Source organism: Macaca nemestrina, chromosome 10 (assembly GCF_043159975.1).
Source record: "Macaca nemestrina isolate mMacNem1 chromosome 10, mMacNem.hap1, whole genome shotgun sequence".
In the NCBI taxonomy this organism is placed as follows: Eukaryota; Metazoa; Chordata; class Mammalia; order Primates; family Cercopithecidae; genus Macaca; species Macaca nemestrina.
Window position 1 is genome coordinate 132,739,842 of NC_092134.1, and position 16,147 is coordinate 132,755,988.

The 16,147-nt window shown below is 38.0% G+C and overlaps 1 protein-coding gene across 1 annotated transcript in view; it reads right to left on the minus strand.

Moving 5' to 3' along the window:
* Window positions 1-1,121: 1,121 nt before the first annotated feature.
* LOC105499887 (pregnancy zone protein-like) overlaps window positions 1,122-16,147 on the minus strand; it is a 49,889-nt gene continuing 34,863 nt past the window's right edge. Inside the window, exons 21-36 of the mRNA XM_011772738.3 lie at window positions 15,930-16,051; window positions 15,660-15,711; window positions 9,604-9,687; window positions 8,889-9,065; window positions 8,518-8,605; window positions 7,709-7,865; window positions 7,243-7,317; window positions 6,777-6,954; window positions 6,114-6,337; window positions 5,018-5,236; window positions 4,711-4,841; window positions 4,249-4,339; window positions 3,646-3,714; window positions 2,827-2,929; window positions 1,958-1,999; window positions 1,122-1,291 (exon numbers count right to left, since the gene is read on the minus strand). Coding sequence (XP_011771040.2) covers window positions 1,269-1,291; window positions 1,958-1,999; window positions 2,827-2,929; window positions 3,646-3,714; window positions 4,249-4,339; window positions 4,711-4,841; window positions 5,018-5,236; window positions 6,114-6,337; window positions 6,777-6,954; window positions 7,243-7,317; window positions 7,709-7,865; window positions 8,518-8,605; window positions 8,889-9,065; window positions 9,604-9,687; window positions 15,660-15,711; window positions 15,930-16,051 — 1,835 coding nt within the window. The 3' untranslated portion in view covers window positions 1,122-1,268. The remainder of the gene's footprint in view (window positions 1,292-1,957; window positions 2,000-2,826; window positions 2,930-3,645; window positions 3,715-4,248; window positions 4,340-4,710; window positions 4,842-5,017; window positions 5,237-6,113; window positions 6,338-6,776; window positions 6,955-7,242; window positions 7,318-7,708; window positions 7,866-8,517; window positions 8,606-8,888; window positions 9,066-9,603; window positions 9,688-15,659; window positions 15,712-15,929; window positions 16,052-16,147) is intronic.

A 16,147-nucleotide genomic window follows, 5' to 3' on the forward strand; every position in this document is an offset into this window, starting at 1 on the left:
AAGGGAGCGAGGCTTCTAACATGGCAGGAGCATGAGCAAGGTGTGGGAGATGTGCTACACACGTTAGATGACCAGAACTTGCTAGAACTCTATCATGAGAACAACCACCAAGGGGATAGTGCTAAACCATTAATGAGGGATTCACTCCCACAATCTAATCACCTCCCACCAGACCCTACTTTCAATTCTGGGGATTACAATTCAACATGAGATTTGGTGAGGACACAAATCAGTAATGCAAAGAAAAAGTGAAAACAGAGAAGTGAAAAGACATCAGCCATAGTAGTTATTAAAATATTTTATTAAGCTACAGTAATTCAAATATTTTAATTCTCAGAAAAGAATAGACCAGGTACTCAATGGACTAGAATAGACCTTTCAGAAACAAGCCTTGGTATACATGATAATTTAATATGTGATAAAAGAGGCATGTTTTATTAGCAGGGAAAGATTGAATTGGTCCATCAATATTAATAGGACAATTAGAAAGCTACGTGGAAAAAAAGTCAATTTAGATACTCTCTTGCTCCCCACCCAACAAACAAGAAAATAATTTGAGATGGAATTAAATGTAAAAATCTGAAGAAGTACTTTTGCTTCTACACATGTAAGATTTCATCACCACAAAAACTCTCTAATGCTACCCATTTACAGTCACACCCATCCCACTCCCCCACTCTCTGTAACCGTTAGTAACCACGAATTTGTTTTTCATCTCTACAATTTTGTCATTTAAGGAATGTTGTGTAAGAGAAATCATACAGCATGTGACCTTTTGAGATTGGCTTTTCTTTCCCCCATGCAGCTTAATGCTTTTGAGATCCACTCAAGTCATTGTGTATGTCAATCGTTTGTTCCTCTTCGTCGTCCAGCAGAACTATGTTGTATCGTTGCCAAACCATTCATCTACTGATAGACTTTTTGTTGTTTCCAATGTTTGGAAAAACTGTTTTCTTTTTCCTTTTTGTGGGTTAATTGACTTCTTAAAAATTCCACTTTAATTCATCTATAGTGTTTTTGAGTGTACCTCTTTGTATAGTTTTTCTGTGACTAAGTGCTATGGAGAATAGATTCATATTCAGAAAAGGGAATATGATATTGATAAAGAACAAAAGAAAAGATAGAGTTGTAAATGCCATAAATTTATTCAACATACACATTTTATGTATTTCCAATGATCTTCCCTTCTTTCTCTCACTGTTGTCTCTCTTGATGAGTCTGTTCTTCATTTCTGGAGTTCACCTGGTGAGGCCCATAAGTTGCTGTTTTTAAGCATTTCTTTGTTCAGATTCTAAACAGTAAAAGAAAAGGAAGAAATATTAGGGAAATTCTGTGACCTACTTAAGAACAACTCTTTGTATTTCAGTTATAAATATTTGAACTTAGTAACTTTTAATTATTTTTAATGATAGGGATGTTCTCCATTTTTCATATTTCACAGCGGAGATGCAAAGGTTTCGTGGTAAATTCTATGTCAAAGGTGAACCCTGTCAATCAGCCTAAAGGAAGGTCCTACAGGCTGAGCCTTTCATGCTGTGCTATATGGATAATTACAGTGACAAATTTTTTGACTTTAGTATACACTTAGAAATATCCCAGAAAGGTTATAGGTGATGAATGTATCACCACTGGGTATAGAATGGAAACTACATATTAGATAATTTAGTTTTTATATACGGCAAATTCTTAGATTCATCTTCAAACAAGTCACCCCAGACACCAGTAATTGTATTAACTTGCATTTTTTTTCTGAGAAATGCTATAATACATTTGATATAGTTCAATTTATATACAGTACATCAGGGTTTTTTTAGGATATAGAAAGGATACAGTCATCTCAAGAAGCAGTCTTATGCAGAGAACTGAGATGCTTATTTGTTTTGAAGTTGGGATTAGACTTTACTGTTTAACTGAGATACTTATTTATTTTCTTTCAATTGAATCATTAATACTTTACCAGCACTGCAAGGGGCACTGTATTCTTCAAAGGTGAATTCATCTGAAACACAGAAATTAATGGAGAGAAAGAGTGAAGACATTCAGACATAAGCACCTAAGATGTGAATCGTAAATAAACTATGTAAGCCAAGAAAGAAAGTAGAAAGCATCGCTATAGAGCCAATAAAAATGATTTCTCTATTAAGCTGTTTGGGATTGGTGGGAGGAAACCAAGAGAAAATCTGACTTGGGAACAGAATTGAGAGGCCGGGTACACAGGTGGTGTGCCTGAATATAGTTACAGGACTCCACAGATAGTGCCTTTTCACAGCTGTATTTTTCTCATTGGAATTGCACCTTGCTCTCTGAACCTTCCCTTCATCAAAGAACAGTTTTAGCACTACCATCATGCTACAATGGTGGTTAATTTTCTAGCTCAAAGCCATGAGCAAATCAAAGTATTTCCTGATATATTACAAAGTTCCCCAAATTGTGTGAGACTATCCAAAGCACAAGTCAAAAACAGATCAAATTTTTCACGTCAGGCATCAGCACTGAGATGTGTTTTTTCAGTTACCATACTCTTCTTATCTCTTTGGAATAATTCAGCCCAGGACAAACAACTTTATAGGGAAATTTAGATAGAATGGACCCTCTCATTGCCTTATGGTCAATTTATAAGAATGACTCTAAGACTTGTTTAGTGGGGGGACACGAGAGGTTCATATACAAGAACATGATTATTCAGTGCGCACAAACTCACCTTTTCCTCCCGTGAAACACTGTGGAGTTTTGCTTTAGTTAAGGCAATCCTTTACTGGGTTAGTAATTTTGTTTTTGTTTTTGTTTTTGTTTTTTGTTTTAAAGCTCAGCATGTCTGAAGCTTACCTGTCTCATAATAATCATAGGCTTTTACTGTAGCTGGTTTTAAATTCTTTATTTGGATGTCTTGTTCCACAAAGAAGGAAAAATTCAGGGTTTGATGGGTTAGCTGGGGGGACAGGAAAACAATTAGAATCAAAGGTTAGTTAATCTTTGATTAACTAGTTACTAGTTACTGTCCTCTCTTCATAAGATATTATCAAACCCTGTAGTTATGCTATACACATCTGTACCAGAACCTATGAAAAGAAAGGGGACTTCCGTGACCTGCATAACATACTAAAAGACAGATAAAAGAAGGACAAAAGAGACAATTTTGTTGACAGCCAAATGTAATAAATCAAGCCTGTTGACAGTCCAGGCTTCATTTCTTTTTTCTTTTTTTTTTCCTTTTTTTTGGGGGAGGGGGGCAGGGACCGAGTCTCGCTCTGTTTCCCAGGCTAGAGTACAGTGGCACGATCTCGGCTCACTGCAACCTCTGCCTCCCGGGTTCAAGCAATTCTCCTGCCTTAGCCTCTCAAGTAGCTGGGACTACAGGTACCTGCCACTGTGCCAAGCTAATTTTTGTATTTTTAGTAAAGATGGGATTTCACCATCTTGGCCAGGCTGGTCTCGAACTCCTGACCTCGTGATCCACCTGCCTTGGCCTCCCAAAGTGCTGGGATTACAGGTGTGAGCCACTGTGCCTGGCCGGCTTCATTTCTTTTTATAGCCACTTTGTCCTCTCTCACCTGTATATGTGAACAGCACTATATGGAACCTGTTATGGTTTGTTAGAACCTCTAGTTGTTACTCCAGATCTAGCAGAGTCACAGAAAGTCTTACCTTTTCAAAGTAGATTAGGACATGGTTGATGCTCACTTCAGTCCTCTGAATCTGAGGCTGTTTCTGGAGCTGTTGATCAAGGGAATAAGCCAGAAATATGGAATGAGAAAATGTTATACTGGCAGTAGTTTTCAGGAATTTACGATATAAACAGCTTCTCAGGAGCATCCAAACTACTAATTTTGATTTCTTTAAGAATAATAATGATAACAATAGCAATATTTATTGAACTTTTATTCTCTATATATGCTATAAGTGTATGTGCAGACACATATATGTGATATATATATATATATATATGCATGTACACACACATATATCCTTTTCTCTTTTTATATATAGCTGGAAAATAATTCAATACCATTCCACATAACTAGGTGTCTTGGGGCCTGTTGGAATATTATTTATCATGTTTCTGACTTATACCCTATACCTGACACCATATAACCATGATACACACTATTAAAATGATAGAGACACCCTTTAGAGAAGCAATTTTGAGGGAGCACACCTCTTGAAAAGTGCATCAATAAAGTCAAACTGACAACGATAAATGGCAGCATTTACTATGACTTTGCTATTTGTAAGGGATCTAGGGATTACCTGTTTAACTGATGGTTTCATAGGTATGAAGCCTGATACCATCTTCACGTCAACAATGACCATGTTGGAACTGGGTCGGTCCCCAGTATAACTACAAAGTCAATGCATAGGAATAAGGAAGTCAAACAAAATTTCTTGGAATTCATTCAAGACAAACTCTCTCTTTACCTTCTATTTCTAACACTAAGTTACTATATCTACTGTATCTGTTTCTGTTGTGGTTGTTTGGAAAACCCATCATTTTAGGCTCACACTTTTCAGGTATTATAATACCATATTCTCAATGTTAACGCTTTTTCTTGTGAATAAACACTGCAAGAAAGTTTCTTGTAATAAACACTGCAAGAATTCCATATTCATTATGTGTGGCTTTGGAGAGTGGAGTTTCTCCACATAAGAAAATCAATTTCTCCATATTCTATTAGGTTGGTGCAAAAAGTCTGGTCACGATCTAGGATTTACCTAATGTTGATGTGAATCTGGAACTTTCTGTGAGCATCCACTCCATCACAATTCGTGGGGAGAGTATTAACCTGCAGAGCAAAGGGCGCTTTCCCTTCTTTCTTGGGAAGGATGTTATATCTCAGGCATGTCTAAAACAAATGGAAAAAAAATCCTTAATTTTTACACTGAAATTGTCTCATAATCTGTTCCAGATGATTCATACCGTTCCTTAGCACATACTTCTTTTTCTTATTTTGAAATTCAAATATAACTCTTGAAACTTTCTCTCCCATTTGCAGCATCTCCTAAACCCCAGCAGTCTCACCTGGAGGTACACACATCCCGACCCTGACACGGTTGTGCTGTACTCCCCCGGAAGCTCTGGTAACCGGACCTCCTGCAGCACTAGGCGATTGCCATCATCTACTTGGAAGTCTTTAGAAAAGGTGTGTGAAGATTTGATGGTGACCAAAGCTGCTTTCTCACTTTTACTGAAAGTTGCTGTTCCATATTTGGAGAGGGCTTGAAGAGCCACCACTGTGTCCTGAAAAAAAAAAAATGAGTAGAGAAATCACAGAAGAGGAAAGTAACAAACGCACACTGGATGTAAACCATAACAACACTATTCTTTCTTCAGAACTATTTAGTCATAAACGCAGTCCACTAACTATTTCAATTTAGTTCAATCTGGTTAGTAATGATAAACTATTTCAGATACTTTGAAGGTAAATTTTTAAAGTTTCTTCATTCAGCTGGTTTACAATATACATATGGTGATAAGACTTAGATATTTGACACAAGCACAGGTTATTTCAATAATTTATAAATTTATGTAACAATATTTGTCATGAAAGGTCAGAGAAGAGAGAAGAAAATATGGGTTCGAATAGTAAGAGAAGACTGAAGAAGGTGAGAAATAAGATTATCTCTGAATAATGAGCAGGGTTTATGTAGACAGAAGAGAGGTATCAGGGGGACCTGGGTGGGGAATGCTCTATGTGAAGTAATGGTGCAGTGAGTTAATTCCAGAAGAAGCAAAGGGATCTGCCTAATCAGATTGGTGTGCTCATGTTTACTGGTGAGAGGAAATATTATTGATAAAATATTAGATAATTTTAGGCTTTGGGTGAAAAATGATTTATTTTCTAAGGGAAGTAATCCCATGAAAACATTGCTTTGTGAAAACAAACCTACCTGCATGGTTGGGGGTCCCCTAGGGAGTTAAGAGAGGAGACAGTATCAAAAGGACAGAGTAGTAATCCATACATAAGATAGTAAGGCTGGAACTTGTCTGCTGATGGAGGGATGGAGAAAGTGTGAATTAGAAATACCAACTATTCCATTATTCAACTCCCAGAAGATGGCTGTATCTTCATATATGTGAATACATTTATGTTTCCTTCTAGAGTGTCCCCACAGACCTGAGTGGAGGAGAAGCCCCCTTGGGGATTTTGCTGCTTGGTAATCCACTTCACAATACGTGATGCCACAGACAGGTCCTCTGAAGATGGGGCGGGCTGGACAGTAAGATAGGTAAGGAGCACATAAGATGTCATCTCCACTTCTGCAGAGGGAGCCCGTGGTTGAGAATAGAGGGTCTTAGCTTCTTGAAGTTTCCCAGGACGTTGCCAGTGGATTGAATCCTCTTTGACATAGAAAAGGGTAGAATTTTTAGCTTAAGGGATGATTTCAAAATCTAATCCATAAGTGATAATTATAAGTATAGTTCACCTAATAAATTGACATTTCATTTTAATGAAGTGAAAGCATTAAACAAAGTGAAAGCATTAATAGTCACTATCAAACAAATCCTTGTCAAGAAAGTAAAGTTCCAGAGAATAACATTGAGCTTTTGTGTCTACTACATGTGTGTGTGATACTAGAAGCTGGGACTGTATAGAGTCTATACTGTGTGGATTAATAAAATGATCCATGTTATCCAGAGAATTCAAGTCTTAGATCAATGATAATTATTCTGTCATTAAATTAAGGCAGCATGATAGGCATGAGCTCAGTAGAGGCATCCTTCCTTCTTTTGGTCACTGGTGGTTGTTAGAAGTAAACTTTGCAGTAGCAACTCTTACCTTCTTTCACAGCCTCTCTGTTTAATGATTCAAGCAACTCTCTTCGTTTGACCTTGTTTCCTGCTAGGGCAAAGGCATAGGCCAATAATGCTTTGGTGTAGACAAGACTTCCTTGGTCCTCTGAGGTGGAGCTCCAGGCCGTTTCAAGGCAGGATAGGGCACTGCGGACCACCGCGTGCTATAAAGAAAATGAAAGGCTATTGTAAAATAGCAGAACTAGGCAAATGAGCTATCCCCAGGCTAACTGCAGATTAAAAACCCTAATGTGTCTGTGTAACCTCACAGTTCTGACCAGAGAGGAGTTTCCTCTGCTGCTTCCAAAAGGATCTGGTCCTTTACATTCCATTGAAATAAAACAAAATTAAATACCATAAAAATCACAATTAATTTCCCTCAGGGCTTCATCATATCATAATTTTATTATTTACATGTGTGAAGGAGGTACAGGGGATGTGCTTGAACATACAGTGGCAGGCAGTGGCATCTCCAGCAAAGCAATGGTGATGTAGGCAGAGAGTGTCAACTCATCGTTCACCCCACCCTGTAAGGATCAGAGGCAGAGACTCAAACACTTCAATAGTCACGAGACACCATCTGCTAACATTTCTTTTCCTTTTCACATCTTCACTAGATGGTTTCTTGTCTTGTGCTAGATTGTTGATTTTCTCCCCTTCCTCCTCTACCCTAAAATTCTTGAGTGTGTCCCAAATCACCTTCCCTCACTTTTTATAGTGTGTTCGGCTTTGAGGTTTTTTTGAACACTATTTTCATTCAATAACAAACTACTAAGGCATTGCTAGATTTCAGGAGATTTAGAATCCACCATTCCTCCTGAAATTTATGTCGCAATGACTGAAGGACTCAATTCAAACATCATTTCCTCCCATATATCACTATCTTCGGGACCAGAACAAAAATAGAGAAGGCATCACCTTAATGGCATTGTTCAGCAGTGATCCAGAGCCTTCGAAACAACCATCTGCCTTTTGTCTCCGTGAAAGCCAGGTGAGGGCATCCCTGATGTGTGAGTGCTCCACAAAGATGTACGATTGGGCTTGAGCAAAGGACTTGAGCACAAATGCAGTGAGCCTGTCCAGCAAAACAGAGACACAGACATGAAGACCACCTCACTTTTACAGCTCACTTTGCACACTGCCTCCAGACATTGCTCTTCACAATTCAGTGGAGAAGATTACTGGGAGGAATTGATGGGAAAACAGTATATAAGAGCGGAATATACTCTAGTCCAACAAACATCTCAATATCTTTTATTCTCTCTCAACTTTATTGGTTTCTCTGAGATGATGTTTTTTAAATTTTTTGTTGTGAAACATTTGTTGGAGCCTCCAAGCCCCCCCACCATGAAAGCTGCATTTCCAGAATGACTTTTCCTGATTTTACTGCATCACGGTCTCCTTCTGTCCTCCCCCTCCTCTCCTTTTTTAATGCACAGTGTGGGAGCTTCTTCCTCGGTCATTTTATAGAGTGAAGAGTGACATTTTCTGCTCTATATTTCCATTTAGAAGATCCTTATTTCACCATTTTCAGCTGTGTTATCACAGCAGGTAAGCTTTCAGAGATGAAACCGTGAGATTACCCAACAGGAATGATACATACAGCATATGCATTATTTAAAGATTAACAATTTTCCACAAAAAACTCCAGATATTAGAGAGTAGCTGTTTCTAGAATCCTGAAATATCATGGATCTACAGAGAGCTTAGGGAAAAAATAATCTTACCAAGTGTTTCCCTGACTGCTACCGTCATTGTCCCCAAAGGTGCTGTAGGAACCATCTCTGTGCTTATAATTCAATTGCCTTTGGTACCCTGAAGAGGAAGTTTTCATAGATTTATTGAAATGGCAAAGACACTGGAGGATTATTAAGCCTTTTTCTCAGTGCTGATAGGAATCGTAGGGTAACTAATATTTAGTTAAAATCTCCCCCAATCCCCAATCACAGGCTTGATGATAGTATTGAATTTTCTACTTGTATATTGGGACATTTTATTGAAAATCACAGCAATGACTATCAAATCTTAATGAAAGAGATTTTAGTTCACCAAAAATATTTAAGAGAGTATGGCTTTTCCTTCTGAGGTAATCTCTCACCACTGATGAGGTAGCTAGTGGCTTTGGCCTTGATCTTCTCTGTCAGCTGTCGTGTCTCATTGAGATAGTTTAGAACATAAATGTTAGGGACAAAAAGGACCATATTCTGCTCTCCACAACCATAGGGCATCTGGAGAAGGTTCTGAAGGTTTTGCACTACAGAGCCTAGTATATCACCTGTGGAATGAAAGTTGTAAAGAAATCAGATATCGTTTGTATTGGGCTAGGAAAATAGATTATCAGCTAACTGAGAGGTCAAATGGCCTATATAGGGAAGGACAAGAAGACTAAAAAAGGTGAAAAAAACAAGAAATAGGGAGAAAAACAAAAAGTGAGAAAACAAAGTAGATGGTTTAAGGATGGAGAAAGCAGGGAAGAAACTGAATGGTAGGTGATCTATCTTTTCTCGTGGGCCATATGTCTGGTAAAACTCAAGCACAACCATTTTCAAATTGACTTGGAAGCACTACCACCTAGTAAATTGCTAGAAGATGAGGGCACAGAGCGGTGACCCTTTCTTTTTAGAATATATCAAGGCATAATATGTAGCACAACATCTATTCAAGCCCCTTTCCAACTGTAACATAGTGTAACCCTTAGTGCTTTCTCTCAATCCAATGCCTATTGTCAGAGACTTCAGTAATCACGGAAGGCGAGGCCCATGCACTAGAATTACACAGCTAGACAGCTGCTTCCCTTGGGCTGAAAGACTCACCCAAAACTGAATATGTTGCCCTAGGAGATCCTTCAACCACATTTGAAGGAACATTCAGTGACACCTTTTCAGGTACTCCAGTATCTAATGGAAGAAGACAAACACATATAAAGGAGGGGAAATTATGAATCATGTTTCTCTACATCATCTAAATCCAAAGTTTTATTTGCCTTGGTCATTATATAACTTTTTTTTTTTTTTTTTTTTTTTTTTTTTTTGAGACAGTGTCTCCCTCTGTCACCCAGGCCAAAGTGCAGTGGTGTGATCTCACTGCAACCTCTGCTTCGTGGGTTCGAACGATTCTTGTGCCTGAGTCACCTAAATATCTGGGATTACAGGCATGCACCACCACGCCTGACTAATTTCTGTATTTTTTGTAGAGACAGAGTTGGCCAGGCTGGTCTTGAACTTCTGATCTCAAGCGATTTGCCCGCCTCCATCTCCCAAATTGCTGAGATTACAGGTGTGAGCCGCCATGCCTGGCTCGGTTATTATATAATTTCTTTGATACAGTCCAAGTTTCTCTTAAAGCTATGATTCATCTCTGTGAAGTTCATATTCATCACATACATTTGTGCTAAATTTCTATGGCTTTTCCTATAGGCATATACTTATGGTATACTTATTTCCTTCTCTTCATGATTTATATTAATTCCTGCTACTGTTAATGCTTTCCAAGAATTACATTCATTCTATTGATTTGTATTCAGTGTATACTATGTACCAGGTTCTAAGTGCAATGATACTGAAACTTTCAAAACAAATTTCCTGGCCTCCTGGAGATTTCAGTTTTAGGGGAAGAGTAAGATTAAAAAAAAAAAAAAAAAAAACCAACCAAGAGTATATTTAGTATGCTAGATGTTGATAAGTGCTATAGAGAAAATTAAAGCAGGGTAAGTGTTTCTATGGTGAGCTAGTAAAACAAGGCAGATCAGGAAGTGCAGGATGTAGGGAGGGGGCTCCCTATGGAAAAGCTCATTGATAGAAAGTCCTATGTGAGCAGAGACTCTAAGTAAGTCAAGGAGCCAGATTTATCCAAACCTGGAGGAAGACACTTCCCGGAAAAAGGAACAAAAAGTAAAAGGACTCCAGAGACTGAAGAATGCCGGATGTATTCCAGTAGGAAGAAGGAGGTCAGTGTGGCCGGCATGGGGTGAGCAAAGGAGAGGTTAGGAAGATGTGAAGTCATGGGGTAGCAAGGGTTTCTTTTTTTAAAAAATTTATTATTATACTTTAAGTTCTAGGGTACATGTGCACAACATGCAGGTTTCTTACATATGTATACATGTGCCATGTTGGTGTGCTGCGCCCATTAACTCGTCATTTACATTAGGTATATCTCTTAATGATATCCCTCCCCACTCCCCCCACCTCATGACAGGCCCCAGTGTGTGACGTTCCCTGCCCTGTGTACAAGTGTTCTCACTGTTCAATTCCCACCTATGAGTGAGAACATGCGGTGTTTGGTTTTCTGTCCTTGTGATAGTTTGCTGAGAATGATGGTTTCCAGCTGCATCCATGTCCCTACAAAGGACATGAACTCATCCTTTTTTATGAGTGCATAGTATTCCATGGTGTATATGTGACACATTTTCTTAATTCAATCTGTCACTGATGGATATTTGGGTTGGTTCCAAGTCTTTGCTATTGTGAATAGTGCCGCAATAAACATACGTATGCATGTGTCTTTATAGCAGCATGATTAATAATCCTTTGGGTATATACCCAGTAATGCAGTACATGGATCAAGTGGTATTTCTTGTTCTAGATCCTAGAGGAATCACCACACTGTCTTCCACAATGGTTGAACTAATTTACAGTCCCACCAACAGTGTAAAAGTGTTCCTATTTCTCCACATCCTCTCCAGCACCTGTTGTTTTTTGACTTTTTAATGATCGCCATTCTAACTGGTGTGAGATGGTATCTATTGTGGTTTTGATTTGCATTTCTCTGATGGCGAGTGATAATGAGCATTTTTTCATATGTCTGTTGGCTGCATAAATGTCTTCTTTTGAAAAGTGTCTGTTCATATCCTTTGCCCACTTTTTGATGGGGTTGTTTTTTTCTTGTAAATTTGTTTGAGTTCTTTGTAGGTTCTGGATATTAGCCCTTTGTCAGATGAGTAGATTGCAAAAATTTTTTCCCATTCTGTAGGTTGCCTGTTCACTCTGGTGGTAGTTTGGTAGTTTCTTTTGCTGTGCAGAAGCTCTTTACTTTAATTGGATCCCATTTGTCAATTTTGGCTTTTGTTGTCATTACTTTTGGTGTTTTAGACATGAAGTCTTGCCCATGCCTATGTCCTGAATGGTATTACCTAGGTTTTCTTCTTGGGTTTTTATGGTTTTAGGTCTAACATTTAAATCTCTAATCTATCTTGAATTAATTTTCGTATAAGATGTAAGGAAGGGATCCAATTTCAGCTTTCTACATATGGCTAGCCAGTTTTCCCAGCACCATTTATTAAATAGGGAATCCTTTCCCCATTTCTTGTTTTTGTCAGGTTTGTCAAAGATCAGATGGTTGTAGATGTGCAGTATTATTTCTGAGGGCTCTGTTCTGTTCCATTGGTCTATATCTCTGTTTTGGTACCAGTACCATGCTGTTTTGATTACTGTAGCCTTGTAGTATAGTTTGAAGTCAGGTAGCATGATGCCTCCAGCTTTGTTCTTTTGGCTTAGGATTGTCTTGGCAATGCAGGCTCTTTTTTGGTTCCATATGAACTTTAAAGTAGTGTTTTCCAATTCTGTGAAGAAAGTCATTGGCAGCTTGATGGGGATGGCATTGAATCTATAAATTAGCTTGGGCAGTATGACCATTTTCACAATATTCATTCTTCCTATCCATGAGCATGACATGTTCTTCCATTTGTTTGTGTCCTCTTATTTCATTAAGCAGTGTTTTGTAGTTCTCCTTGAAGAGGTCCTTCACATCCCTTGTTAGTTGGATTCTGAGGTATTTTATTCTCTTTGAAGCAATTGTGAATGGGAGTTCACTCATGATTTGGCTCTCTGTTTGTCTGTTATTGGTGTATAAGAATGCTTGTGATTTTTGCACATTGATTTTGTATCCTGAGACTTTGCTGAAGTTGCTTATGAGCTTAAGGAGATTTTGGGCTGAGACAATGGGGTTTTCTAAATATACAATCATGTCATCTGAAAACAGGGACAATTTGACTTCTTCTTTTCCTAATTGAATACCCTTTATTTCTTTCTCCTGCCTGATTGCCCTGGCCAGAACTTCCAACACTATGTTGAATAGGAGTGGTGACAGAGGGCATCCCTGTCTTGTGCCAGTTTTCAAAGGGAATGCTTCCAGTTTTGCCCATTCAGTATGATAATGGCTGTGGGTTTGTCATAAAAAGCTCTTATTATTTTGAGATACGTTCCATCAATACTGAATTTACTGAGAGTTTTTAGCATGAAGGACTGTTGAATTTTGTCAAAGGCTTTTTCTACATCTATTGCGATAATCATGTGGTTTTTGTCTTTGGTTCTGTTTATATGCTGGATTACATTTATTGATTTGCGTATGTCGAACCAGCCTTGCATCCCAGAGATGAAGCCCACTTGATCATGGTGGATAAACTTTTTGATGTGCTGCCGGATTTAGTTTGCCAGTATTTTATTGAGGATTTTTGCACCGATGTTCATCAAGGATATTGGTCTGAAATTCTCTTTTTTTGTTGTGTCTCTGCCAGGCTTTGGTATCATGATGATGTCGGCCTCATAAAATGAGTTAAGGAGTGTTCCCTCCTTTTCTATTGATTGGAATAGTTTCAGAAAGAATGGTACCAGCTCCTCCTTGTACCTCTGGTAGAATTCAGTTGTGAATCCGTCTGGTCCTGGACTTTTTTTTTTATTGGTAGGCTATTAATTATTGCCTCAATTTCAGAGCCTGCTATTGGTCTATTCAGGGATTCAACTTCTTCCTGAATTAGTCTTGGGAGAGCGTATGTGTCCAGGAATTTATCCATTTCTTCTAGGTTTTCTAGTTTATTTGCGTAGAGGTGTTCATAGTATCCTCTGATGATAGTTTGTATTTCTGTGAGGTCGGTGGTGATATCCCCTTTATCATTTTTTATTCTCTATTTGATTTTTCTCTCTTTTCTTCTTTATTAGTCTTGCTAGCAGTCTATCAATTTTGTTGATCTTTTCAAAAAACCAGCTCCTGGATTCACTGATTTTTTGAAGGGTTTTTTGCATCTCTATCTCCTTCAGTTCTGCTCTGATCTTAGTTATTTCTTGCCTTCTGCTAGCTTTTAAATGTGTTTGCTCTTGCTTCTCTAGTTCTTTTAATTGTAATGTTAGGGTGTCGATTTTAGATCTTTCCTCTTTCTCTTGTGGGCATTTAGTGCTATAAATTTCCCTCTACACACTGCTTTAAATGTGTCCCAGAGATTCTGATATGTTATGTCTTTGTTCTCATTGGTTTCAAAGAACATCTTTATTTCTGCCTTCATTTCGTTATGTACCCAGTAGTCATTCAGGAGCAGGTTGTTCAGTTTCCATGTAGTTGAGCGGTTTTGATTGAGTTTCTTAGTCCTGAGTTCTAGTTTGATTGCACTGTGGTCTGAGAGACAGTTTGTTATAATTTCTGTTCTTTTACATTTGCTGAGGAGTGCTGTACTTCCAACTATTTGGTCAATTTTGGAGTATGTGCGCTGTGGTGCTGAGAAGAATGTATATTCTGTTGATTTGAGGTGGAGAGTTCTGTAGATGTCTATTAGGTCCACTTGGTGCAGAGCTGAGTTCTAAGTGCATTAAAAGTTTACACTTTAACTTTGGGGGGATATGGGAGATTCCTGAAAGCGTTAGAGAAGACAAGATACACAATCTGACACATGCTTTAAAGGATCCCTCTCGCTGAAGGGGAACAAGAAAAGATGATCAGGAGACCAGTTAGAAAGCTATTGAGAGCCTGCAAGAGAAAGGACTAGAATCGTAGAGATGGAGAGAAGTGGGTAGATTCCGGATATAATTTGAAGGTGAAATTGACTAGATTTGTGCATGGATTGGGTAGGGAGTATAAGGGAAAGAATGTAGTAAAGAAGAAAGTGTTTCTCTCCCAGCAAGTAAAAGAACAGATTTTTCATCATCTGAGATGAAGGAAATTGAAGGAGGAGCAGGTTTGTGAGGAAGAGCTGATACTCAGTTTTAAACTTGCTGATTTTGATATGCCTATGAGACCTACAAGCCTGTAAGTGGAGAGGAGTGGGCAGTTGAACACATGAGTTTGAGTTCAGGAAAAAGGTGTGGATCCAAGTTGTATATTTTTGGACACAAGTACATAGTTGTTATTAAAGCCATTGACTAGATGATTTTATCAAGGGATCTTCATATAGAGAGGAGAGATCTGCAGACTAAGCATTATCGTCAAGATGATTATAGATGGCACCGAGTTGCATTTTTAATGATAATTTAAATAAACATAAAAAAGTGTTAGCTTTTCCCTCTCTCTTTCAATATAGGGGTAATTTTTATATTGTTATATTAATGATATTAGTAAAATGTTGGTTTTCTATACAAGTTAGTGACCTGCAGTTCCTCTTAAAATAACTTGTTTAAGTAAAAACCTGAGTGCATTTAAACTGTTAATTGAATGGTAAATCATACTAGCGTCACACAGATATTTCAATATTTTGAACACGGTTTAGAAAGACATTTGAGAAACAGATGTATCAGAAAGAATTCTGTCCTGACGTCAACAGCCTTAGTCCTTATTATTAGGCAAAAGCTTTTAAGCTTTTAATCGAGACTTTTATTTCTCTATGCCCATTTCTTTATTCTTAAAATACAATAATAATACTTTAAACTGAAAAGTACTTTCTATTTATTTCCCTAAGAAAGTTGAGGCTCATTCCAAGTGGTTTTCATTAGGACAATGTTTTTCATCAAATGTACTTAGATTTTGAGGAGGGTAAGAGTTTCTCTCTCTCTCTCTCTCTCCCTCTCTCTCTCTCTCTCTCAGAGAAAAGCATGCCTCCAAAAGACATTCCACAACTGTATACTCTGGCAAGTCACTTAACATGAAATTTTTCTCTATTTATTACACTTACCCGATGCACACAGCAGTGTGTTGAAAGTTTCCTCCTTTGCTATTCCTTCAGGCTTTATATTGACAAAAAATAAAAAAAAAAAGTAAAGCAATACTGAATGTATAAAAGAAAAATTAAACACTTGAAAGCAAAGGAGAAAATGCTGGTGAAAAATTGGATTGCAGATCTATCCACATTCTTGGGAATTAAATGTCACTGTCAGATGCATATTAGATAACACCGTATGAAATAATAAGGGCTCTGAGACTCACAGAGAGTAAACTCACATACCTCAACTAGTAAGGGCTTGACTACAGTGTCCTTCTGCACAAGTGGTGGGACATCAGTCAACTCATTGTTACACGCTTCCTGAGAATGCATGGCTTCTGCGGTAGCTGTGAAATTCACCTTTCCTGGGGAACAAAGTTCTTAAGAGTTAAATGGTGATTTTATATTGAACGGTTTCTTCTTTTTCAGTTTCCCCAGTGTATCTAGTGGTTGTCTTCCTC